The sequence below is a fragment of the Pongo pygmaeus genome, chromosome 4, assembly GCF_028885625.2.
Source record: "Pongo pygmaeus isolate AG05252 chromosome 4, NHGRI_mPonPyg2-v2.0_pri, whole genome shotgun sequence".
Lineage (NCBI taxonomy): Eukaryota > Metazoa > Chordata > Mammalia > Primates > Hominidae > Pongo > Pongo pygmaeus.
In genome coordinates this window covers 173,739,448-173,765,333 of record NC_072377.2, presented here as the reverse complement: position 1 = coordinate 173,765,333, position 25,886 = coordinate 173,739,448, and the positions used below count along the sequence as shown (strand labels likewise).

The 25,886-nt window shown below is 44.5% G+C and overlaps 1 protein-coding gene across 1 annotated transcript in view; it reads left to right on the top strand.

The window, feature by feature from the left end:
- The window catches only part of SLIT3 (slit guidance ligand 3), a 636,449-nt gene that overhangs the window by 546,620 nt on the left and 63,943 nt on the right, over positions 1–25,886 (top strand). Inside the window, exons 18-20 of the mRNA XM_054486980.2 lie at positions 600–743; positions 4,034–4,197; positions 5,238–5,370. Of these exons, the coding sequence (XP_054342955.1) occupies positions 600–743; positions 4,034–4,197; positions 5,238–5,370 (441 nt within the window). The remainder of the gene's footprint in view (positions 1–599; positions 744–4,033; positions 4,198–5,237; positions 5,371–25,886) is intronic.

The following is a 25,886-nucleotide window of genomic DNA, read 5'->3' as shown; positions in this document are numbered from 1 at the left end:
GGATGGGAAAGAATTTAGCATGCTGAACACCCTCCAGCATACACACTCACACACACACCACACACACATCCAACATAGTCACCCACTCTCGTGTATACACATATATAGATTTATAACAGAAACTTGCTGAAGAAGACACACAGACATTTACCCACAAACATAAGCATAAGGACCTTTATAAAAATGATATATGCAGACACGTGCAACATGCACATAAACATACATACAAACAGGCATAGACATACAAGCACACACATACATACAAGCCGATATCTACAACCACTTCTTGATTCTCTCTTCTCCTCCCAGAAATACGTGTGCACACCCTAGCAGCCACACAATATGCGTGTGTATACATACATATGCATGACACATGCTTCCAAGAAAGCATGCACAAACAGTAATGTACATACACATTTACACACAGCCCCAGTGGGGCTCCAGTCCCTGCTATCACAGGACAAACCTGAGCAACATGGCTGGGCTGAGCTTAGAATTGGCAAAAGCATCTCACCTATACACACACACACCACCATGGCACCATTTGGGACAGAAAAGATCATGCTTGTGCTCTCTCATCCCCACCCCTCTCCCTGTAGGATGCTTAGGAGTAACTTGATCAGCTGTGTGAGTAATGACACCTTTGCCGGCCTGAGTTCGGTGAGACTGCTGTCCCTCTATGACAATCGGATCACCACCATCACCCCTGGGGCCTTCACCACGCTCGTCTCCCTGTCCACCATGTAAGTTCTCCTGGGTCCACTGCCCACGGACTCTGGGGTCCCACTCTGCAGAGCTCTCTCCTCCCAGCTCCCTGCTACCTCTGGCCAAGCTCATCTATCCGTCTGTCCACTTAAAAACTCGTCAGGCTTTCTGTATGTGCCAGGCGTCATCTAGGTGTTGAGGCTGCACACACCCGGCCCCTCCTTCCTGGAACTCACAGCATAGTGAATTGCCACAGAAAGCATGTCCGCAGTGATTTGAAAACCCAAGCTGGAAGGCCAGGCATGGTGACTCACGCCTGTAATCCTAACACTTTGGGAGACTGAGATGGGTGGATCACCTGAGGTAAGGAATTCGAAACCAGCCTGACCAACATGGTGAAAACCTTCTCTACTAAAAATACAAAAGTTAGCCAGGTATGGTGATGAGTATCCGTAATCCCAGCTACCTGGGAGACTGAGGCAGGACAGTTGCTGGAACCCGGGAGGCAGAGGCTGCAGGGAGCTGAGATCATGCCACTGCATTCCAGGCTAGGCCACAGAGCAAGATTCCATGTCAAAAAAAAAAAACAGGGACTTTGTTGAGAAACACTGGAGCTGTATTCTGGAAGGTAAGTGGGAGTTAGCTGTTGAAGAAAGTGGACAGTGCAGTTCCTTCAGAGGGAAGGGCATGTCCAAGGGCCCTGTGGTTGGTTGCAACAGAGCAAATACGTGAGACTGAACATCTGTCAGCATGGTCACAGCGCTGAATGAGGGATGGCATGACACAAGGCAAGGCTGAAGAGGAAGCCAGGGTCAGGCTGCAGGACTGCTGTGGGCCATCTCGTCTTTGTCCAGAGCACATTAGGAAGACTGGGACCTTTAAGTAGACCTTAAGTAAGACATCACCAGACAGGGGTTTTAAAAAGATGTCACTGGCGGCCAGGCTTGGTGGCTCACGCCTGTAATTCCAGCACTTTGGGAGGCCGAGGCAGGTGGATCACAAGGTCAAGAGATCGAGACCATCCTGGCCAACATGGTGAAACCCCATCTCTACTAAAAATGCAAAAATTGGCTGGGCGTGGTGGTGGCGCACACCTGTGGTCCCAGCTACTCAGGAGGCTGAGGCAGGAGAATCGCTTGAACCCGGGAGGTGGAGGTTGCAGTGACTCAAGATTGTGACACTACACTCCACTCCAGCCTGGCAACAGAGCGAGACTTCGTCTCAAAAAAAAAAAAAAAAAAAAAAAAAAAAAAAAAAGATGTCACTGGCTGCTTCAGTGGGTATCAGAACCAGAATTAGAACCCAGCTTTCTGGGCACCTAAAGGAGTGCTCCTGCCAGGGTAGTGCACTGTTGTGGGAAGGGAGCCTCTATGGAATAATGGGTAAGACTCTAGAGCCAAATTTCCTAGGTTCAGATCCTGGCTGTGCCTCTTGTTAGCTGTGTGACCTCGGGAAAGTGACTTCATCTCTGTGTGTTTCCATTTCCCTTCTGCATAATCTACCTCCTAGGATGGTTATGAGGATTGAATGTGGTGATGCTTGTAAAACAGCAAGGGCCTAGGTGTAGAAGGTGCTCAACACATGGGCGTTTTACAGCTGCTCATCATATTTCCATGTGGCTCTGTTGTCCTTAGTCGCTGGTTTATTGTCCTGTCTCTAACCTTCCCCAAAGACCCTTTGGAAGGCAGAAGGAAAGGCTGCTGCCACACCTCCTGTTGCTGCCCTATGCCTATTGCACTCGGAATCAAAGCCGAAGTTAGGAGGGCCTAAAGTCCGGCCCCACGTCATCTGGCCCCTCATGCCCTGCCTTTCCCCTCCCTCTCTCCATTCTAGCTCCATGGGACTCCTCGCCATTTTCCCATGATCCCAGCCCACTCCAACCTTGGAACTTTGCACTCCCTGGAGTACCCTCCCCCAGCCTCCCTCCCTTCCACCTTTGCTCAAGGGTCACCTGCCTCACCCCATTCTACCCCTCTGCCATAGCCCCAATCCCTCTAGCCCTGCCCCCTAATATTACAAAGCACTAACCATGTCCTAATATACTGTGTCATTTACTAACTTGCTGTTAATCATATATTATTTGCCCACCATCATATAAGATCCCGAAGGACAGGGATTTGTGGCTGTTTTGTTCACTGCTGCATCCTTAATGTTTAGATCTGTGCCAAGAGCATAAGCAGATGCCCGGCATATAACTGTTGAGTAAAGGAATGAATCGAATGAATGAGTGACGTCAACAGGAGAGGACAATGGGTTGGGAGCTAACATCAGTGAACTGGTCCATTTTAGTCCATATTTAGCCCCTCCTAGGTACCTCCACATTGGAAATCCAAAGACACCTAAGATGCCCAGAGGGGCAGAGTCACAAAGCATTCAGGGAACCAGCTCTGACCCATGAAGTAACTTGCCCCACTTCACACAGCTACTGAGTGTCAGAGCCTGAACTCCAACCCTGGAACAGCCACTCTCAAGCCCTTCATTGCTGTATCATCCTACAGCCACTCAAGGGCTGTCTGCCCCCCTTAAATAAGCTCCCCAAGCTTTACTTTCCTCATGTGAGAAAAGGAAGATAATGTTACCTCCTTCATAGGGTTGCTGTGACAGGAATGAATGAGACAATGGATTTATAAAGTGTGTGGCATGGTCCCAGTCCTGTAGTAAACACTCAGGAAGGGATAGCTGCCATCATCACCTCATCTCCCCATCAGTCCCATTGTTTCAGTCCACAGATGCATATAAAGTGCCTGTGATGACATAACGCTAGTTTCTGGATATGCAGAGGCAAACAGACTCTACCCTCCTGTATGTGGAGTCCAAGGTGCAAGGCGAGCACAGAAACCAATCATTGCACACTCCCATGGGTGCTGTGGGGAGAATGAAGGGGAGTGAGGGAAAAGATATGATAGGGCTGAAGTATCCTACTTGATATGGGGGACTCAGAGAAGGCTTCCTTGATGAAATGTCATTGAAGACAAGGACTAAAGAATGAGGAGAAGCCAGCCAGGCAAACTGTAAAGATACGGGTTCCCAGCAAGGAGAGTAGCAAGTGTGAAGGCTCTTGGGGTGAATCTCTGCTAAGGACCCAAAGGCAGTTCACACAGCCAGGGCTTGGTACCCAAGGGAGGGCATGGCGAGAGACCACAGCCACATCCATCAGTGGCGGGGGTCTGGAATGAGACCCTCGCAGAGACTGCATCTGGGGAAGAGCCTACATTTCCTGCCTGAGACCTTCTCCTTCCCGGCTGGGAGAGCTGGGATCTGGGCAGCAGATCCCATGGCCGCTCCCACAGTAGAAGGGTGGAAGCTAAGCACCCTTCTCTCTTCCTAGAAACCTCCTTTCCAACCCCTTCAACTGCAACTGCCACCTGGCCTGGCTCGGCAAGTGGTTGAGGAAGAGGCGGATCGTCAGTGGGAACCCTAGGTGCCAGAAGCCGTTTTTCCTCAAGGAGATTCCCATCCAGGATGTGGCCATCCAGGACTTCACCTGTGACGGTGAGAAGGCTGGGGGTCAAGGGCTGCGGGGAAGGCCCTGGGAAGGCAAGGAAGATGGCAAAGATGCAGGATCAGATACTCCCTGAGATCCAGTTCCACTTTGCTTTGGGCACGCAGCTGGAGCTCTGGAGAGCTCTGCAGATCTGCTGCTAGCCCACATGGCTCCTTCATGCAAATTAAGAAAAGGTGCCCATTTCAGAAGTCATTTTACTTCTATCAGTTAGAAATCTGTCATAATATATTGATTTCATTAAGACAAGACACCTGCCCATTAAAACAAGATACTGCCATCTGTGAGAATACTGTTGTACCAAATATACTAATCTATCATGTCCACAGTGAGATTTGGTGCCCCTTAAATGATATGGCACCCTTGTGGAGTGCACAACCTATACAACTGTACATGGGAGCCCTGGCCTCAGTCTTCCTGTCTGCATCATGATGAGACTCAGAGTATGCACTCATGAGAAACAGACTTCAAGAAAAGTCTTGTCACTGGCTGGGGATATGGATATCTGAGGCTTTGGTTCTCAGGATCCCAGAGGGCATATTTATTTTCATAAATTCAAGCCAGTACAGTTCTTTACTTGATCAACTTTGGGTTATCTAGAGACAGATAATTAACTGAGATTAAGGCATAATGGAGGCTTGGGACATACTCACCACCCTGGAGGGACTGTGTAGTTGTGGGAGCAGAGAAAGAAAGGAGAAAGAGGAAGGGAAAAGACAAGGCTCTGCCCCCCTCCCGCTGACCACTCCTTCAATCAATTGGGCTCATTCCTGATATGGTTAACGGTGACCTCTTTCCTGTTACTCTTGCTGAGCCTCCTTGATGGTCTTCATCTTATGTCAAATGAGGTAAAAGGTAGGTGACACCCGCCAACCAAGGATGAGACCAGCAGGTACCCTATTCCTGGTTCTAGAACACAGCAGGGACAGGGGACAACTTGTCTTTGCGGAGAACACGCAGCCTTGCTCACTGGCTCCCCCTAGCGGGTCTTATCTCCCACAACCCTCACCCTCTCTGGGGCTCTCCACAGGCAACGACGAGAGTAGCTGCCAGCTTAGCCCGCGCTGCCCGGAGCAGTGCACCTGTATGGAGACAGTGGTGCGATGCAGCAACAAGGGGCTCCGCGCCCTCCCCAAAGGCATGCCCAAGGATGTGACCGAGCTGTAAGTACCCCCAGCTGCCTCCAAGCACCCTGTCATCTCAACCACCAGCAGCATCCTCCATACTTTACCCCAGAATCTCAAGCAAGGCAACATGGCGAAACTGCCCTGGGGAGACCCTACTTGAATGGATCCCAGCAAGATGGCAGTGGAGCCCTCACCAAGATGGCAGCCATGGGCTTTGACAAGGGCACAGGAAACACGGCTCCCCCAGTGCCTCTGCCTGGCAGAGGAGGAGTCTCTGACCCTGTAATTCCTAAAGATACCCTGAATATAAGTGGGAGGGTTATTGCCTCATTTTCCTTTTCACCCCTGAAACCCCTGCTCTGTACACCCTCTTCCTAAGACTCTTCAGCAGTCTCTTAGTCTGATCCCGGCAGCAGTGCAGGATAATTGTGAAAACATTGTCCAGCGGGCACTGTGGCTTACAAAGCACTTTTCTGAATAGGATCCTATTCCAAGTTCAAACAGCCCTGTCAAGCATGCGGCCCCATTTTACAGATGAGGTCTTAGCTCTGAGTCCCATTCATTCTCAGAACAGGAGCTTTCTTATTCCACAGCCGGAGCTCCTGCCACTGACTCCTCAGGTCCCGTTTCTGCACCAGAAACTCCCAGCTCAACGAAAAAGGTGTTAGCCTCTTCCTGTAGGGCTCTTAATATTATGGAGAAAATGCTATTTCTGCCCCCTAGGAAAGCACAGACAGAAGGACAAGGCACGGTCCCCCAGTGAGGAGGCCTCTCTGGAATGCACCAAGAGCACTGCAGCTAGGACCAGAGGAGCACCACACACTCACACAACCAACACACACCATGTGCACACTCGCATCCATCCACTCCTTCACTCATCCACTCAACGCATATTGACCAGGTTTCTCGGGTATCAGGTACTCTGCTCACATTGAAGAGACAATGGCGAGCAAAATGAGTGTGACCCCTACACTCAAGGGGCTCGTGGTTTATTGAGGAAGGTAGACATTCACTCGATCATTGCAGATGCACATGCGAAGTGACAACTGTGAAAAATGCTACAAAAAGAGAGGTACAAGGTTGCTAGGACATGCAAAGTGAGAAGTGTGACAGAGACATGAAACTCTGAGAAAGCTGTCCTGGTGAAATGATGCTAGAGCCGCAATCTGAGGGGTGAGGGGCAGGTCACTAGGAGGGAGGAGGCGGTGCTCTGGCTGAAGTTGCTGCATAAGCAAAGGCCCTGTATGGGAGCAGGCTGAGCCCGGGAGGGGCAACAGAAACAGCCTAAGTGCCTGAGCAGCAACACACCCACAAACCCATACCACACACCACCACACCACACCACCACACTCACACACCACACACCACCACACCACACACCACACACCACCACACCCACACCACCACACTCACACACCACCACACACCACCACACACCACACACCACCACACCACACACCATACCACCACACCCACACCACCACACTCACACACCACCACACACCACCACACCACCACACCACACACCACACACCACCACACCACCACACTCACACACCACACACCACCACTCACACCACCACACACCACACACCACCACACTCACACACCACACCACACACCACCACACTCACACCACCACACTCACACACCACCACACCACCACACTCACACACCACACACCACCACACCACACACCACCACACTCACACACCACCACACACCACACACCACCACACCCACACCACCACACTCACACACCACACACCACCACACTCACACACCACACACCACCACACCACCACACCACACACCACCACACCCACACCACCACACTTACACACCACACACCACCACACCACACACCCACACCACACACCACCACACCACACACTACCACACCACCACCACCACACTCACACACCACCACACCACACGCCACACACCACACCACCACACCCACACCACCACACCACACACCACACACCACGACACCACACACCCACACCACCACACCCACACACCAAACTGACACACCACCACAACCACACCACCACACCATCACCACACCCACACAGCACCATACCCACACACCACCACACCACCACACCCACACACCACACCACCACACCCACACCACCACACCACACCCACACACATCTGATGCTTGACTTTGACATCTCTGTTGCCAGGCCCCATGCACATCCCCTTTTTGGGGCCAGGTTAGCACATACAGGCATACCTTGGAGATATTGTGGGTTCAGTTCCAGACCACCATAAAGCACAAACTGCAATAAAGTAAGTCACACAAATGTTTTGGTTTCCCAGTACATATCGAAGTTATGTTTATACTATACCGTAGTCTATTAAGTGTGCAATCTCATTGTGTTGGAAAAAAACCAATGTACCAATCTATGTACATACCTTAATTCAAAAATGCTTTATTGCTAAAAAATGCTAATGATCACCTGAGCCTCCAGCAAATTGTAATCTTTTTCCTAGTAGGGGGGGTCTTGTCTTGATGTTGATGGCTGCTATCTGATCAGGGTGGTAGTGGCCAACATTGGGTGGCTATGGCAATTTCTTAAAATAAGACAGTAGTGAGGTTTGTCACATCCATGGACTCTTTCTTCATGAAAGATTTCTCTGTAGTACACAATGCTGTTTAACATCATTTTCCCATAGCAGAAGTTCTTTTAAAATTGGAGTCAAGGTCAGGCACAGTGGCTCACACCTGTAATCCCAGCACTTTGGGAGGCCAAGGCAGGTGGATCACTTGAGGTCAGAAGTTCGAGACCAGCCTGGCCAACATGGTGAAACCCCATCTCTACTGAAAATACAAAAATTAGTGGGGCATGGTGGCACACACCTGTGATTCCAGCTACTGGGGAGGCTGAGATATGAGAATGGCTTGAACCTGGGAGGCAGAAGTTGCAGTGAGCCAAGATCGCACCACTGCACTCCAGCTTGGGCAATAAAGTGAGACTCTGTCTCAAAAAAAAAAAAAAATTGGAGTCAGTCCTCTCAAACCCTGCTACTACTTTATCAACTGAGGTTATATAATATTCTAAATCCTTTGTTGTCATTTCAACAACGTTCATAGCATCTTCACCAAAAGTAGATTCCATTTCAAGAAACCAATTTCTTTCCTCATCTATAAGAAGCAACTCCTTATCTGCTCAAGTTTTAGCCTGAGATTGCAGCAATCCAGTCACATCTTCAGGCTCCACTTCTAATTGTAGTTCTCACTATTTTCACCATATCTGCAGCTACTTCCTCCACTGAAGTCTTGAACCCCTCAAGGTCATCCATATGGTTGGAATCAACTTCTTCCAAACTCCTATTAATGTTGCAGTTTTGACCTCCTACCGTGAATCACAAATGTTCAAATGGCATCTAGAACAGTGAATCCTTTCCAAAAGCTTTTCAGTTTACTTTGCCCAAATCCATCAAAGGAATCACTATCTATGGCAGTTATGGCCTTACAAAATATATTTCTTAAATAATAAGACTTGAAAGTTGAAATTACTCCTTGATCCATGGGCTGCAGAATGGATATTATGTTAGCAGACATGAAAACAACATTAATTTGTGTGTACATCTCCATGAGAGCTCTTAGATGACCAGCTACATTGTCAGTGAGCAGTAATATTTTGAAAGAAATCTTTATGTTTGTGCAGCAGGTCTCAACAATGGGCTTGAAATATTCAGTAAAGTATGCCATAAACAGAAGTGCCATCATCCAGTCTTTGTTGCTATATTTCTAGAGCACAGGCAGAGTAGATTTAGCATAATAAAAGCCCTAGGATTTTCAAAATGGTAAATGAGTATTGGCTTCAACTTCAGGTCACCATCAGCAGTGGCCCCTAACAAGAGAGTCAGCCTGCCCTTTGAAGCTTTGAAACCAGGCATTGACTTCTCCTCTCTATCTGTGAAAGTCTTAGATGGCAACTTCTTTTAATAAAAGGCTATTTTGTCTCCACAGAAGATCTGTTGTTTAATGTGGCCACCTTCATCAATTATCTTAGCTAGATCATCTGGGTAACTTGCTACAGCTTCTCCGTCAGCACTTGCTGCTTGACTTTACACTTCCCTGTTATGAAGATAGCTTCTTTTGTTTTGTTTTGTTTTGTTTTGTTTTGAGATGGAGTCTCGCTCTTTCACCCAGGCTGGAGTGCCGTGGCGCAATCTTGGCTCACTGCAAGCTCCACCTCCCAGGTTAATGCCATTCTCCTGCCTCAGGCTCCCCCGTAGCTGGGACTACAGGAGCCCGCCACCACACCCGGCTAATTTTTTGTATTTTTAGTGGAGACAGGGTTTCACCATGTTAGCCAGGATGGTCTCGATCTCCTGACCTCGTGATCCACCCACCCCGGCCTCCCAGAGTGCTGGGATTACAGGCGTGAGCCGCTGCGCCCAGCCGGCTTCTTTTCTTAAACCTCATGAACCAACTATTGCTAGCTTCAAACTTTTCTTCTGCAGTTTTCTCACCTCTGTCAGCCTTCACAGAATTAAGGAGAGTTAGGGCCTTGCTCTGGATTAGGCTTTGGCTTAAGGGAATGTTTGGCTGGTTTGATTTTTCTATCCAGACTGCTAAAAGTTTTTGCCTATCAGCAATAAGTCTTTCTCATCATTCATGTGTACATTGGACTAGCACTCTTAATTTTCTTCAAGAACTTTTTATTTGCATTCATAACTTGGCTATTTGGTCCAAGAGGCCTAGCTTTGATCCGTCTTAGTTTTTGATATGTCTTCCTCACTAAACTCCATCATTTCTATCTTTTGATTTAAAGTGAGAGATGTGTGATTCTTAGAGGCCATTGTAGGGTTATTAGTTGGCCCAATTTCAATATTGTACTGTGTCTCAGGAAACAGGGAGGTCCGAGGAGAGGGAGACAGGGAACAGCTAGTTGGTAGAGCAGTCAGAGCACACACAACATTTATCAATTAAATTCATCATCTTTGATGGGCATGGTTCGTGGTGCCTCAAAACAATTACAAAAGACATCAAAGATCACTGATCACAGATCACCATAAAAGTATTATAATAATGAAAAAGTTTTAAATATTGTGAGAATTACCAAAATGTAACAGAGAGACATGAAGTCAGCCTATGCTGTTGGAAAAATGGCACTAATAGACTTGCTTGCGGCGGGGTTGCCATAAATCTTCAATTTTAAAAAAACGCAATATCTACAAAGTGCAATAAAGCAAAGTCCACAGTACTCTCAGATGTAAGTAACAGAACATGACCCAGACTCCTCCAGAGTTTCTTTGATCTGCCCTTCTAATAATGCCTCTGGGGACAGAACCTGAACATGCCAGTTTCTTAGACTAGCACATGGCGTGAACCTCCAGGGTTCATGCCATTCTCCTGGCTTAGCCTCTCCAGTAGCTGGGACTACAGGCGCACGCCACCACGCCCAGCTAATTTTTGTATTTTTTTTTTATTTTAGTAGAGACAGTGTTTCACCCTGTTGGCCAGGATAGTCTCGATCTCTTGACCTCGGGATCTGCCCACCTCAGCCTCCCAAAGTGCTGGGATAACAGACACATTCTGACAGTATCATTGCAGTACCTGCATCCAGCCCTAGAGCCTGGTATCTTCCAGTGCATTCTTCAGTTATCTGAGTTGATAAATTCTCTTTATGCTTAAGGTGGTTTGAGCTGATTTTCTTCCTCTTTGCCCAGGAGGACAGCTAATATACCACTTCATAAGCTAGCTGTGAGGATTAAAAGACCGGATGCCAGTGGTTCAGAAGCACTCAGTCACATTAGCTATGATGATTGTTATCATTGTCATGACTCCTCCTCTATGTTTTTGAGTGGATTTTGGGGCCAGTCCTCTGGGAGTTACCCACATAGGGTGGAAGCCTGAAAGTGTGCAGCTTGTATGTCTCAAAGGCCATGGTGAGTCCTGTGACCTGATTCCAGGACTGCAGAGGAGACATTGCATTTTGGCAGAGCGGTCAGCACCTGTCCCCTTTCTCTCTGCATCTTCCATTTCACCCACTCCTCAATTCCCATCAGAGGCCTCTCTGGGTGAGGAAGAAAACACCTCATTTTTACACAGGCCAGCTCCCTCCAGTCTGAAATGGGTGCAGATAAAAACAGATGCTAGCCTGCGATGGGGAAGCAGGTAGATTGTGGTAGAAAGAGCACTGGGCTAGGAGCCCAGAGGTGAATCCCAGCCTTGGTTCTGCCTGTGCCTTGGGGCTACTCAGCAGCATCTCTTCCCACTCCTGCCCCCAGAAGCCACATTGCAGCCACACTTGTAGCTTCTTGTGATTCCCCCAGTGCATATGCCTTTCCTGACTTCAGGGCCTCTGTCCAGGGCATTTATATTCTCCTGGCCTAGAATGTTCTTCTCTCCCATCCCTACTTAGGTAACCCCCTCTGGTTTCTCAGTCTCAGTCCTGGAAGCACAAGTTAAGAGGAGTGATTCTGAAAGCAAATAGTCTTGGGTTTAAATTCCAATTTTACTACCTACTGATTACATCATTTTGGGCAAGTTACTTAATCTCATTCAGCCTCTATTTACTGATCTGTGAAATGGGGATAACAGCGGTATATCCTTCACAAGGTAGAGGGTGACTAAGATAACATAACTAAAGCACTTAGCCCTTTGTGCAGCGCATAGCCACGGTTTGATGAATGTCAGTGGTGATTATTAACCTTCCTTTCAGAAAGCCTTTTGAGTGGCTAAGACTAGGTTACATGCCTCTCACTTGCATCCCCATGGCTCTTCTCTCAGGTGTCACTCTGCATTGTAGTTGGTTATTTACTTATTTCCCCTTCTAGACCAAGAGCTCCCTGAGGGCAGCAATTGTGTCTCATTCACTGTTTGTTTTCTTTCCCCCTCCAGAGTTAAGCACAGCAACTAACCCGTAGCAGGTATTCAGGAAAGGATGAATAAGAGAATGATCTTGAACAAGTCACTAAACCTCTCTGAATCTGTCTTGTCTTCTTTTTTATTTTTTTGTTTTTATTTTTTTTTGAGACTGAGTCTTGCTCTGTCGCCCAGGCTGGAGTGCAGTGGGGTGATCTCTGCTCACTGCAAGCTCCGCCTTCCGGGTTCACACCATTCTCCTGCCTCAGCCTCCCAAGTAGCTGGGACTATAGGCGCCTGCCACCATGCCCGGCTAATTTTTTGTATTTTTTAGTAGAGACGGGGTTTCACCATGTTAACCAGGATGGTCTCAATCTCCTGACCTCGTTATCCGCCTGCCTCAGCCTCCCAAAGTGCTGGGATTACAGGCGTGAGCCACCATGTCTGGCTGCACATGGATTCTTGAGTGTGTGTTGTGGCTCCAGGCATTTCCCAATGCTCAGAGAAACTGAAACTAGGGCTGCCAGCCCAAGGGAAGGAAGGGAGGTCTTGACAGTTGCTAAAAAGTTAATGTCCACCGTGAGTTTGATTGAGCTGGGGTCATGCCCTTGAAGTTCTGTGTATACAAATGCCCCTGCGTGCAGTGAGTTCCTGCCCTTCCCTTGGACCGGGCTGTGCCACGGGATGGGGCTGCAGAGAATGACCCAGTTATACTCTCCTTCCTGGGCCAATTGAGTGCCAAGTGGCACATGTCAAAGGACAGAAATGCCATGACAATAGCTCATGAATGCTTTTCCCCAAAGCTCATGGAACAAAAACTGAAATAACAAAGATAATTGGATGCAATTATAAAGTAAACTTCAGCACTTTGGGAGGAGACCTGATTTTCTGCTTAGGAAATGGTATCACTTCCCTCGGCCAGGCATGGCTTCCAAAGTGCACCGAGGAAGGCAGCCCTCACTTCTTTCCCCAAACCGTCTTCCTGGGGTGGAGGGTGGGGGGTAAGCAGGAGAATGAGTGTCAAAGAAAGTGAAAGCTGGCAGACCCGGAGAATTATGGCTGGGAGCCTCTGGTTCAGGGACATTGGCTGATTCCAGATCCAGGGTTTCCAATGCAAGCTTTCCAGCTCCCTCGGGTATCATTAGTTATCTCAGGCAGAGCTGTCAGCTTACAAAACAAAATTAAGTTTAATTCACCAAGAAAAAGCAAAAACAAAGTTGCCCAGCATTTCTCTAAAGGGCAGAGTGGGAGAGTCTGTTGCAAGCATGCAAGACCCCAGCAATGCCATCTGAGCAGGAGGTGATTTTTTTCTCCAGTCAGCTCTCTAGTAACCCTCACTGGCCCTTCTCTCACAATCTCCTTTCAATTCTACCCTGGGTGAGTCAAGCCAAACTGAGCCTCATTCCCACATTCAGTCTTGCAAGTGCTCTTTGAAGTAGGGCTACAGTACCACTTGCCCTCTTTGTCTGACCCCAAATCCTGTGCTCATGCCCATTCCACCAGAGGCTCTTCAATGTTTAGGTCTCAGGACTCCTTTATGCTTTCCAGAAGCATCCAGGACTCCAAGAACCTGTGTTTATGTGGGTTATAGCTATTGATATTGATCATATTACTAACACTGAGAAAATGTTAAAATATGCATTAATTCCATTTAAAAGTAACAATTATATACCCATGACAAGTTTATATAAAAAGCACATTTTTAAGACAAACCAAAAGAAATGCAGGTGAGAAGAGTTTCATTGTTTTATATTTTTGTAAATCTGTTTAATATCTAGCTTCCTAGAAGACAGCTCAATTTTCATATCTGCTTCACCATTCACTTTGTTGTGGTATGCTTTTTGGGTGAAGGATAAGAAATCCGGCTTCACACAGAAATGTATTTGAAAAGGGAGGAGCCGGGTGCAGTGGCTCACGCCTGTAATCCCAGCACTTTGGGAGGCCGAGGCGGGTGGATCAGCTGAGGTTGGGAGTTCGAGACCAGCCTAACCAAAATGGAGAAACCCCGTCTCTACTGAAAATACAAAATTAGCCAGACGTGGTTGTGGGCGCCTGTAATCCCAGCTACTTGGGAGAGTGAGGCTGAAGAATTGCTTGAAGCCGGGAGGCAGAGGTTGCAGTGAGCCGAGATTGTGCCATTGCACTCCAGCCTGGGTGACAGAGTGAGACTCTGTCTCAAAAAAGAAAAAAAAAGAATAAAAAGAAAGAAAAAGGGAGGAAAACTTTAATAGTCTTTTCAGATAATTATGGGTGTTCTTCTTTGATAAAGACCAAAGCTCAACAAGTGGCATTTTCTTAAAGGCTAGTTGTAGTGTGGAACTGCACCCGTACCAGTGAACCTTTGGTCCTCTGTTACGTAACTCTACCGATCTGTCTTACACTTTGAATGGAACTTTCCCCATGCACGGTCTTGTAATATCATGTGTTGGTCAATGGAAGAATATCAGTTCATTGAGTTATGCAGATCTTCCAAATGCTAACACATTTCATTATACAATATATTTTTAAAATAATGTCCTTTGATATCACCGCTGATCTCATCAGAAAAGTCTTTAAGTGAGGGAAAGTTGTTAAGCTCAATGTGGCAGTGAAAAGTTTTCCAAAATTTTAATTTTTACTTGGAAGCACGAATTTATCATTGGCAACAAATACTGTGAGTTGCTTTCTCTTTTTTTTTTTTTTTTTGAGATGGGAGTCTTGCTCTTTCACCCAGGCCAGACTGCAGTGGTGCGATCTCGGCTCACTGCAAGCCCTGCCTCCCGGGTTCACGCCATTCTCCTGCCTCAGCCTCCTGAGTAGCTGGGACTACAGGCGCACACCACCACGCCCGGCTAATTTTTTATATTTTTAGTAGAGACGGGGTTTCACTGTATTAGCCAGGATGGTCTCGATCTCCTGACCTTGTGATCCACCTGCCTCGGCCTCCCAAAGTGCTGGGATTACAGGCATGAGCCACTGCGCCCGGCCTGTGAGTTGCTTTTTTTAAAGTGATGGGCTTACTTTGTTCATTTTCAAGAAATTATCTACTAAATAGCCATGTCCGAATAATGAGTTTGCCAGTCTTTCTTTTAGGTAAAAACAGTGTTCCATGAAAAAATGTAAAAGCCAGCTAGTTCAGCTTGCAACTCAATTACACAGGTACTTTTCTCTAGACAACCAACGTGCTGTGTGTGTGTACATCTCCCATTTTGTCATACGGGACATTAAAGGAATGTGTGCTCAAGAGTTGAATGTTAATACAAACAATAATTCTTGATACTTCATCAAGGGCATTCCTGGTTTTTGTAAAACCTGTAAGTGCACAGAGGTGAAGAATACAGTGACCGCCAGTTTCATTTGGTAGCGATGTCCTGATTCATGCTGAGGTGCCAGTAGTTTTACCCTCCACTAATTTTGTACCATCAATGCAAATGTCAACACAGGGCAAAAGGAAAATAACATTTTAGCCTTATTGTAAATATAGTTTTGGCCTCATAGACCCTGAAAAAGCCTCAGGGACTCCCAGGGGTCTATGGATGACACTTTGAGAACCACTCTGGTCATTACACATTGGCGAGCAACGGATAGAGAGAGAGAACTGCTCTAAGTCAGCACGAAGTTCCTAATTTAAAAGGCAAGCTTACAGAATCTTATGGAAAGCAGGACAGAAGCAAATACAGGACATCTCAGCCCTCAAAGTCACCAGAATACTCTCTGTGAAGGTAGGGCCTCACTGCCTTCAGAAAGTACAATTATTGCCGTGCAACTGTCCTTTTAAATTCAAGCTTACCTCACTATTTTAGAACTGAAACCTAAAAATCTGCTTGCTTCCATTTATGGAAATATTTACAAACATCAGGTTTCCTGGTTCTGGAAACAAATTCTGCAAAGCCTACATCTTCATAACGGTTAGAGAAGAAATGCAGAATCCAGTGCTGGTGAACAGTTTTCCCCCATATCCACCCATGGTTAATATCCATGATGTTTAGACATACATTTTTGGTCTAACGACAATGAGCATGGATTTGTTGTCCTATAACTTGATATCCCAAGGAAAAGAGGGGGGAAGGATGACATAGCTCTAGGCACAACTATTGGAAGAAAGGATTTGTATTAGGATGTGGGGTCTGAGAACATCGTGGGAAGCAGGCTGGCAGTGTGCATATGCATGAGTGTGTGCACGCACACACACAGCACTGACAGGAGACAGGAAAAGGATGGGGCTCAGCCAGGAGGTAGGAGGGCACGGGGCTGAGATGCAAGTCTCTGAGAGTGAGTGTGGCAAGAGATGATGACAAGAATGCACTGGTTGAAAAAGCAAGAAGGACCTGCCCTGGCACTGTGTGGGTTCCAAGGAGTTAGGGGATGGAGGTCTGGGGTCCAGAAAGCTCAGTGGCACTTGGTCCTCATCCATAGTTTTATTGGGGGAGACATGCAGGCAGGAGAAGGCAGAGTGTGACGCAGCAGGTGACAAGCACAAGGGAGTGGCTCAGGCAATATGTGCTCTGGGAAGGGAGGAATCCAGGAAATTCTGCCCACCTGGCCTTTAAGAAAGCAAGCAAGAATGTCCTGTTGATGCTACAAACCACCACAGCCACCATTTGTAGAGCATTTACTGTGTACCAGGTGCTGTGCTGGGTTTTCTTAATAGGTAATCTCACTTCACCCTGCTAACAACTCTTCAAGGCAAGTGTCATTATTCCCATTTTGCAGATAAGATAACTGGAACTACTGAAGGTTGAATAATTTTTGATGATCACACTGCCAATAAGCAGCAGAGTATAGACTCAAGCCCAGGTCCATCTGACCCCAAGTCCTCCCTGTGGCAGAAACCCAAGTCCCTATGTGTTCTGCCCAGTGGCCTGGCTTGCTGGGGACTTAAATGGGTCCTCTTGAAAACTGACATCTGCATTGCAGCAGGGAGAAGGCAAGCGCAGGCACCCTGCCATGAGGCTATAGGTACCTGTCAGTGGTTCTGGCTATGTCCATCCTGACAGCTGGGCCTTCTCTAGCAAGGCCAGCTGCTGCCCGAGAAGAGCCTGCTGCATTTTATATCCCCCACACTCCCCAGAGCACTTAATAGAACAACTGCCCAGCACTGACTACATCCTTGACATTCTCTGGCCCAGGGAGAGAGACTGAAATGTGCCTCCAGCCAGCTGGAGGGGTTGATCACATCTTTGGAGAGTGGGCCAGCTCTGGGCACAGCAGCACTTATGAGTCCTGGCACGGGCCCTGGCCCAGAGAAGACCTCAGCAGATGGCACCAGTAGAGGACACTTCTCTGCACTATTGGACAGTGACAGCCATCTATGGGAGGGGCCGTGGGTGGCCTGAGCACAGGCAGAGAGCTGAGAAGGCTCCCTTCCGTTCATTGAGTTCATTGTGCCACACACTGTGGTAGTAGCTGAAGGTACAGTGGCTACCATGACAGATAAGATCCCTTTTCTCAGAAACTTAGAGTAGGGGAGAAGACAGTAAGAAAACTGACCAGAAGATCAGGCATTTCACACCGGGAGTAGAGGGGGATTTCCCAGGAAAGTAAAGGAGGGAAACAGAGTAGAAAGAAGATGTTTTATGAAGACCTCAATGTGGAAAGATCTTAAATTCAAGAAACCAAGAAGGCTGTGAGATGGAGCAAATAGGATGACAAAGAGGGTGATGTGTGCTGAAAGCTTGAGAAGGGATATGTAAGTTCTTGTAGGTATAGGGAGAGCTGACTCCAAGAGAAATGCAGGAATCTAGGAAGAATTTTAAGTGGCATGATCCAATTCTCATTTTAGAAATACTACCCTGGAAGAAGAAGAAAATGAACAGCAAGAGGAACATTATCTTTCAATAAGCTACATGTATTATTGGATGGAGATATGTGTGTGTGTGTGTGTCTGTGTGTGCGTATCTGTCTATATGTATGTGCGTGTGTATGGATATTTAAAATGTGTTGGCCACCAATGTGTCAGGTACTGCTCTGAGAACTGTTCACAGAGACTCAAATTTAATCCTCAGAATCACATCAAGGTGGTGATTATTATAAGCTTTGTTTTACAGGTGACTAAATGTAAGCTCAAAGAGGTTAAGTACTTCGCCCAAGGTCACACAGCTCTTAGATAGTAGAGCCAGGATGTGAGCCTCAGCTGCCTGACCCCTGAGCTGCCCCCACATCACTCCAGGACTCTAGTGGAAATTCTGGCCTGTAGTAGAGTCTCTGGGAAGGTGGCTTCCCTCCCTCTCCATTAACATTCAGCTGGTCTGAGTTCTTTGTGGGGCATCAGTCAGCACCACAAAGCTCCAAACAGGAATGGGGAACACCCATTCACAGAGATCTGTGTGGAGTTTCATGCAAGGCAGATGTGTCCTTGTGTGTTTGCACTGGGGCTGAAACAGAGCATTTAAATGCAGGTCAAATGCAAAGGTTGACCTGCCAGAAACACTCTGGCATTTCTAAGGCTGGTGGGGCAAGAGGGCAGTCTCCTGAAAGGCTCCCTCTGGGAGCCTGGGCTGTAGGCTACAGACAACTTTGGAGTTCAGAGTTTTCATGAAGGGCTTGCTACAAAGAGAGCTCTCCCCACCACTGCATCTGCATTTCTGATGTGAAAGCTTTGATTCTGAGTCTTCTGAGCTGTGCTGCCAGGTCTCTGGGGACATTCTGCACTGAAAGCAACTTCTGTTTGGCTCCATCATGCCAAACGCAGCTCTCCCTGAGGAGTTCAGGGGTTTTCATCACACAGATGTTGTTTCCTGAGCATCTACTGTTGCCAGGCAGAGTGCGAGAATGCTGTGGTGAGCCAAGCAGACATGGTTCTGCTGACGTTAATTACAGAATCACACGAAAGATGTCACCATGGGGGTCAAATGCTATGATGAAAAGACAGCCAATGCTCTGGCTGTCTTATATAACTTTAGGCCAAAAGGACTTAATAGACATTTACAGAAATTCTACCCAACAACTACAGAATATACATTCTTTTCACCAGCACATGGAACATTCTATAATATCACCAGCACATAGAACAACCTGTAATATCACTGGTAGGTGTGGGAACTGATATTGGAGAAGTAATGCTAGAGCTGAGATCCATGCATCTGTAGGAGTTAACCTGGCAAGGAGGGAGAAGAGACTCTAGTGTGTACAAAGACCTGCCCCCCACCAGAGGGGATGGGGCATTTTAGGAAGGTTAAGGCCAGTGGAGTTGGAACCAGAGGTCAAGGGAAAGTCTGATAAAAGATGAACCAAAGACAGGAGGCAGGGCTCTAACAGTTAATTTCCTGTCTCAACTGGGTAGGCTGTGGTGCTCGGTTGTTTGGTCACACACTTGGTCTAGATGTTGCTGTGAAGGTATTTTTTAAATGCAATTAATATCTACAGTGAGTTGACTTTTTAAACAATATATTTAGGAGGTACAAGTACAGGTTTCTTATATGCATATATTGTGTTGTGGTCAAGTCTGGGCTTTTAGTGTACCCATCACCCAAATACTGAACATTGTGCCCGACAGGTAGTTTTTCAGCCTTCACCACCCTCCCACCTTTTATAGTCTCCAGTGTCCATTATTCTACTTGGTATGTCCATGTGTACCCATTGTCAAGCTCCCACTCATAAGCAAGAACATGTAGTATTTGACTTTCTGTTTATGAGTCATTTCACTGAGGATAATGGCCTCCAGTTCCATCCACATTGCTGCAAAAGACAGGATTTCATTCTTATTTATGGCTGAGTAGTATTCCATATATATAGATATTCCACATTTTCTTTTTTTTTAATTTTTTTTTTATTTTAAGTTCCGGGATACATGTGCAGAATGTGCAGGTTTGTTATGAAGGTATGCATGTGCCATGGTGGTTTGCTGCACGTAACAACGCATCATCTAGGTTTTAAGCCCTGCATGCATTAGGTATTTTTCCTAATGCTCTCCCTTCCCTTGCCCCCCAACCCTGGACAGGCCATGGTGTGTGTTGTTCCCCTCCTTGTGTCCATGAATATACACCACATTTTCTTTATCCAATCCTCTGTTGATGGACATTGAGGTTGATTCCTTATCTTTGCTATCGTGAATAGTGCTGTGATAGACATACAAGTACAGGTGTCTTTTGGATGTAATTATTTATTTCTCTTTGGGTGTTTACCCAGTAGTGGCATTGCTGGATCAAATGGTAGTTCCATTTTTAGTTCTTTGAGAAATCACCATACTGTTTTCCATAAAGGCTGTACCAATTTACATCCCCACCAATAGCATATGAGCATTCCTTTTTCTCCACATTCTCACCAAAAATCTGTTTTTTTAGACTTTTTAATAATGGTCATTCTGCTGATGTGAGATGGTATCTCATTGTGGTTCTGATTTGCATTTTTCTGATGATTAGTGATGGTGAGCATTTTTTATATGTTTGCCCAATTGTATGTCTGTTTTTGAGAAATGTTTATTCATATCCTTTGCCCACTTTTTAATGGGTTTTTTTTCTTGTCAAGTTCCTTATAGATTCTGGATATTAGACCTTTGTTTAGGCATAGTTTAAAAATATTTTTCCCATCCTGCAGGTTGTCTGTTTACTGTTGTTTCTTTTGCTGTGCAGAAGCTTTTTAGTCTAAGTCCCATTTTTATATTTTTTTTTACTACATTTGCTTTTGAGGACTTAGTCATAAATCCTTTGCCTAGGCCAATGTCCAAAAGAGTTTTTCCTAGGTTTTCTTCTAGGATTTTTATATTTTCGTGTTTTACATTTGGGCTTTTAATTCATTGTGAGTTAATTTTTGTATATGGTGAAAAGTATGGGTCCAGCTTCATTCTTCAGTATATGGCTATCCAATTTTCCCAGCATCATTTATTGAATAGGGTGTCATTTCCCCAGTGTATATTTTTGGCTTTGTTGAAGATCAGTTAGTTGTAGGAGTGTGGCTTTATTTCTGGGTTCTCTGTTCTGTACCATTGATTTATGTGTCTATTTTTATATCAGTACTGTGCTGTTTTGGTTACTATGGCCTTGTAATATAATTTGAAGTCAGGTAATATGATCCCTCCAGCTTTGTTCTTTTTGCTCAGGATTGCTTTGGCTATTTGGGCTCTTTTTTGGTTCCATATGAATTTTAGGATTTTTTTTCTAATTCTGTGAAAAATGACATTGATCATTTGGTAGGGATTGCAATGAATCTGTAGATTGCTTTGGGCAGTATGGTCATTTTAACAACGTTAGTTCTTCAAATCCATGAGCATGGGATGTTTTTCCATTTGTTTGTGTTGTCTACAATTTCTTTCATCAGTGTTTTGCAGTTCTTCTGATAGATATCTTTCACCTCCTTGGTGAAATATATTCCTAGGGTTTTGTTTTTGTTTTTGTTTTTGTCCTTGTCTTAGCTATTGTAAGTGGGATTGCCTTCTTGATTTGGTCCTTGACTAGATAGTTATTGGTGTTTAGGAATGCTACTGATTTCTAAACATTAATTTTGTAGCCTGAAACTTTACTGAATTCATTTATTAAGTCTCAGAGTTTTTTGGTCAAGTATTTAGTGTTTATTTTCTAGATATAAGATCATATCATCAGCAGAAATATTTGACTTCTTCTTTTCCAATTTGGATGCCTTTTGTTTCTCTTTGCTGATTGCTCTGGTGAGGACTTCCAATACTACGTTGAATAAGAGTGGTCAAAGTGGGTATTCTTGTCTTCTTCCAATTCTTAGAGGGAATCCTTTCAACTTTTCTCCATTAAGGATGATGTTGGCTGTGGGTTTGTTGTATATAGCCTTTATTATTTGAGGTATGTTCCTTGTATGCCTAGTTTGCTAAATTTTATCATGAAGGGATGCTGAATTTTATCAAATGCTTCTTCTGCATCTATTAAGATGATCATATGGTTTTTGTCCTTATTTCTGTTTATGTGATAAACCACATTTATTGATTTGCATGTATTGAAGCATCCTTTCATTCCTGGAATAAATCACACCTGATCATGGTCTATTATCTTTTTGATGTGCTGTTGGATTCAATTTGCTAGTATTTTTTTCAGAATTTTTATGTCTATGTCCATTCAGGATGTTAGCCTGTAGTTTTCTTTTTTCATTGTGTCCTTGTCAGGTTTTAGTATTAGGGTGATACTGACCTCATAGAATGAGTAAGGGAGAATTACCTCCTCCTCAATTTTTTGAAATAGTTTCAGGAGGATTAATATTAGTTTTTTGTGTGCTTGTTAGAATTCAGCTATGAATCCATCTTTGGATTTATGGTCCTGGGCTTTTTGGTGGCAGTTTAGTGGGGGGTATTTTGTATTACTGATTCAGTCTCTCTACTTATTAGGGGTCTACTGTTCAAAAGTTATACTTATTCCTGGTTCAATTTCAGGAGGTTGCATGCTTACAGGAATTTGTCCATTTGCTCTAGATTTTCTAGTTTGTGATTGTATAGTTGTTCATAATAGTCTGATGATCTTTTGTATTTCTGAAATATCATTTGTAATGTCTCCTTTTTCATTTCTGATTGTATTTATTTGGATCTTCCCTCTTCTTTTCTTGGTTAGTTTAGCTAGTGATTTATCAATTTTGTTTATCTTTTGGAAGAACCAACTTTTTCTTTTGTTAATCTTTTGTATTGTTCTTTTGGTCCCCATTTCATTTAGTTCTGCTCTGATTTTTGTTATTTCTTTTCTGTTTCATTGTTCATACTAGAATCCTTAGTCTCACCATGATCTTTGTTATTTCTCTTCTGCTGCTAACTTTGGGTTTGTTTTGTTCTTCTTTTTCTAGTTTCTTGGGGTGTGATGTTAGGTTGTTAATTTGTGATCTTTCTACCTTTGTGATGTAGGCATTCAATGCTATTAAATTCCCTCTTAGCACTTCTTTTGCTGTATCCCATAGGTTTGGGTATGTTGTTTTTTCATTTTCATTCATTTGGATTTTTTTTAATTTTCATTTTAATTTCTTTGTTGACCCAGTGGTTGTTCAAGAGCATGCTGTTGAATTTCCATGTGTTTGGATAGTTTCAAAAGTTTGTCTTGATATTGATTTCTAGCCTTATGTCACCGTGATCTGAGAAAATACTTGATATAATTTCAGGTTTTTTAATCTGTTAAGACTTGTTTTGTGGGCTAACTTGTGGTCTACCTTGGAGAATGTTCCATGTGCTGGTGAAAACAATGTATATTCTGTAGTTGTTGGGTAGAATTTCTGTAAATGTCTATTAAGTCCATTTGGCCTAAAGTCCAATTTAAGTCCAGTGTTTCTTTGTTGATTTTCTGTCTCAGTGATTTGTCTAGTGCTGTCGGTAGGGTGTTACCAAGACTCCACTATTATTGTATTGTCGTCTGTTTCTTTCATTAGGTCCAGTATTATTTGTTTTGTGTTATTTGAGTTCTCCAATGTTGGTTGTGTATGTATTTAGGATTATTACATCCTCTTGCTGAATTGTTCCCTTTGTCATTATATAATGACCTTTTTTGTCTTTTTTTACTGTTTTATGTGATATATCTTTTTTATCTAAGTGTAGCTACTCCTGCTCACTTTTGGTTTCTGTTTGTGTGGAATATCTTTTTCAACCCCTTTACTTTCAGTCTATTTGTGTCTTTATGGGAAGGATAAGTTTCTTGTAGGCAGGATATAGTTGGATCATGTTTCTTTATCCATTCTGACAATCTGTATCTTTTAGATGGAGCATTTAATCCATTTATATTCAGGGTTAGTATTGATATGTGAGGCTTTGTTCCTGTCATATTGTTGATTGTTTTCAGGTTGTTTTATAAATTCTTTGTTTCTTCCTTTTTCTGCCTTTGTGGTTTGGTGAAATTCTGTGGTGTTGCCATTTGATTCCTTTCTCTTCTTCCTTTGTATAATTGTTTTATATGAACTGTGAATTTTATATTTTCATGATTTTTTGTGATAGTGAATATCGACCTTTCATTTTCACATTTAAGACCTCATTGAACATTTCCTATAGGGTTGCTCTAGTGGTGGCAAATTCCCTTAGTATTTGCTTGTCAGGGAAGGACTTTATCCTTAATTTATAAAGCTTACTTTGGCAGAATACAAAATTCTGGGCTGACAGTTTTTTTTTTCTTTCAGCATTTTGAAAATGTCATCACATTTCTCTTCTAACCTGTAAGGTTTCTGTGAAAAGTCTTCTGTTAGTCTCAGGGGTTTCCTTTGTGTATAACTCCATGCTTTTCCCTTGCTAATTTTAAAATCCTTTATTTCACTTTTATGTTAAACATTCTGAATATAATATGCTATAGTGATATCCTTTTTGCAATGTATTTGCCTGAAGATTTCTGGGCCTCCTGTAAATGGGTGTCTAACTCTCTTGACAGACTTCGGAAATTTTCATCAATTACTTTCTCAAATATGTTTTCTAAACTTTTTGATCTCTTTTCCCCCTTGGTAATATCAACAATTCATAAGTTTGGTCACTTTATGTACTCTCACATATCTCAAAGCCTTTGTTCATTCTTTTTATTCTTTTTCCTTATTTTTGTCTGACTGGATTATTTCCAAAGACCTGTCTTCAAGTTCTGAGATTCTTTCTTCTGCTTGTTCTAGTCTATTATTGAAATTTTCTAATGTATTTTGTATTTCCTTCAATTAATTTTTTAGTTTCAGAATTTCTGAATTGGCTTTTTGTTTGTTTGTTTTTTTGAGACAGGGTCTAACTCTGTCACTCAAGCTGAAATGCAGTAGTGTGATCACAGCTCACTACAGCCTTGACCTTCCAGGCTCAAGCAATCCTCCCACCTCAGCCTCCCTAGTAGCTGGGACCACAGGCACATGCTACCTTGCCCAGCTAACTTTTTATTTTTTGTAAATACAGGGTCTCACTATGTTGCGCCGGCTGGTCTCAAATTCCTGGGCTCAAGCAATCCTCCCGCCGGCCTCCCAAAGTGCTAGAATTACAGGCCTGAGCCACTGCACCTGGGCTTTGGTTATTTTTTTAAAGATGTCTGTCTCCTTGGAAATTTCTTATTTATAGCCTAGATTGATTTTTTAATTTCTTTGTGTTGGTTTTCAGATTTCTCTTGCATCTCATTGAGCTTCTTTAAGAATAACATTTTGAATTCTTTACCTGGCATTTCAAGGAATTCTTTTTGATTGGGATCTGTTGCTGGACAATTGTGGTCCTTTGGTAGCATCATATTTCCCTGCTTTTTCATGTTTCCTGTGTCCTTCCTTGGATTCTGCACATCTGGTATAGCAGTCACTTGTTCTAATTGTTTGAAATTGCTTTTGTAGGGGAGAATTTTCTCTGAGGATATATATATATATGTTGTTGATTAAGATACTTCGGCTTTGATTTTGAGTGCCTGTGGTAGTGTGATCTTTGTATGAATTCCTCAGCAGGGCATAGGATCAGTGGTCTCTATAATCACATCCTCAGTGACTTAGGGTACCATTATTAGTTGAGGTGGTGGTGAAGTTTAGCTGGAGATTTACATGGAAACTCAGCCAGTCTTTGGGCCCCAGTAGTGGTAGCATAGAATGAGCAGCATAGAAGGTGGGAAGCCACTGTCAATCTCAGGTCAAACCCCTTCCCAGCAACTCCCTCGGATCTCCCTGGAGAAGAGATGCTCCCTGGACCAGTGCCTCTCTGCCTGTCCTGCTCATTCCTCCAGCTCCTGTCTCCAAGCTCCCCATAGCCACACTGTCCACAGAACACTTCCTGCAGGTGTGTGAATGATGGCCCAACAGTTTGTCCTCGCCTTCTTCAGCCTGCACAGAGCAGAGCCTCCCTGCCCAAAGGAATAAGCTGGACAAGTACCCCCTCCCAGTGTCT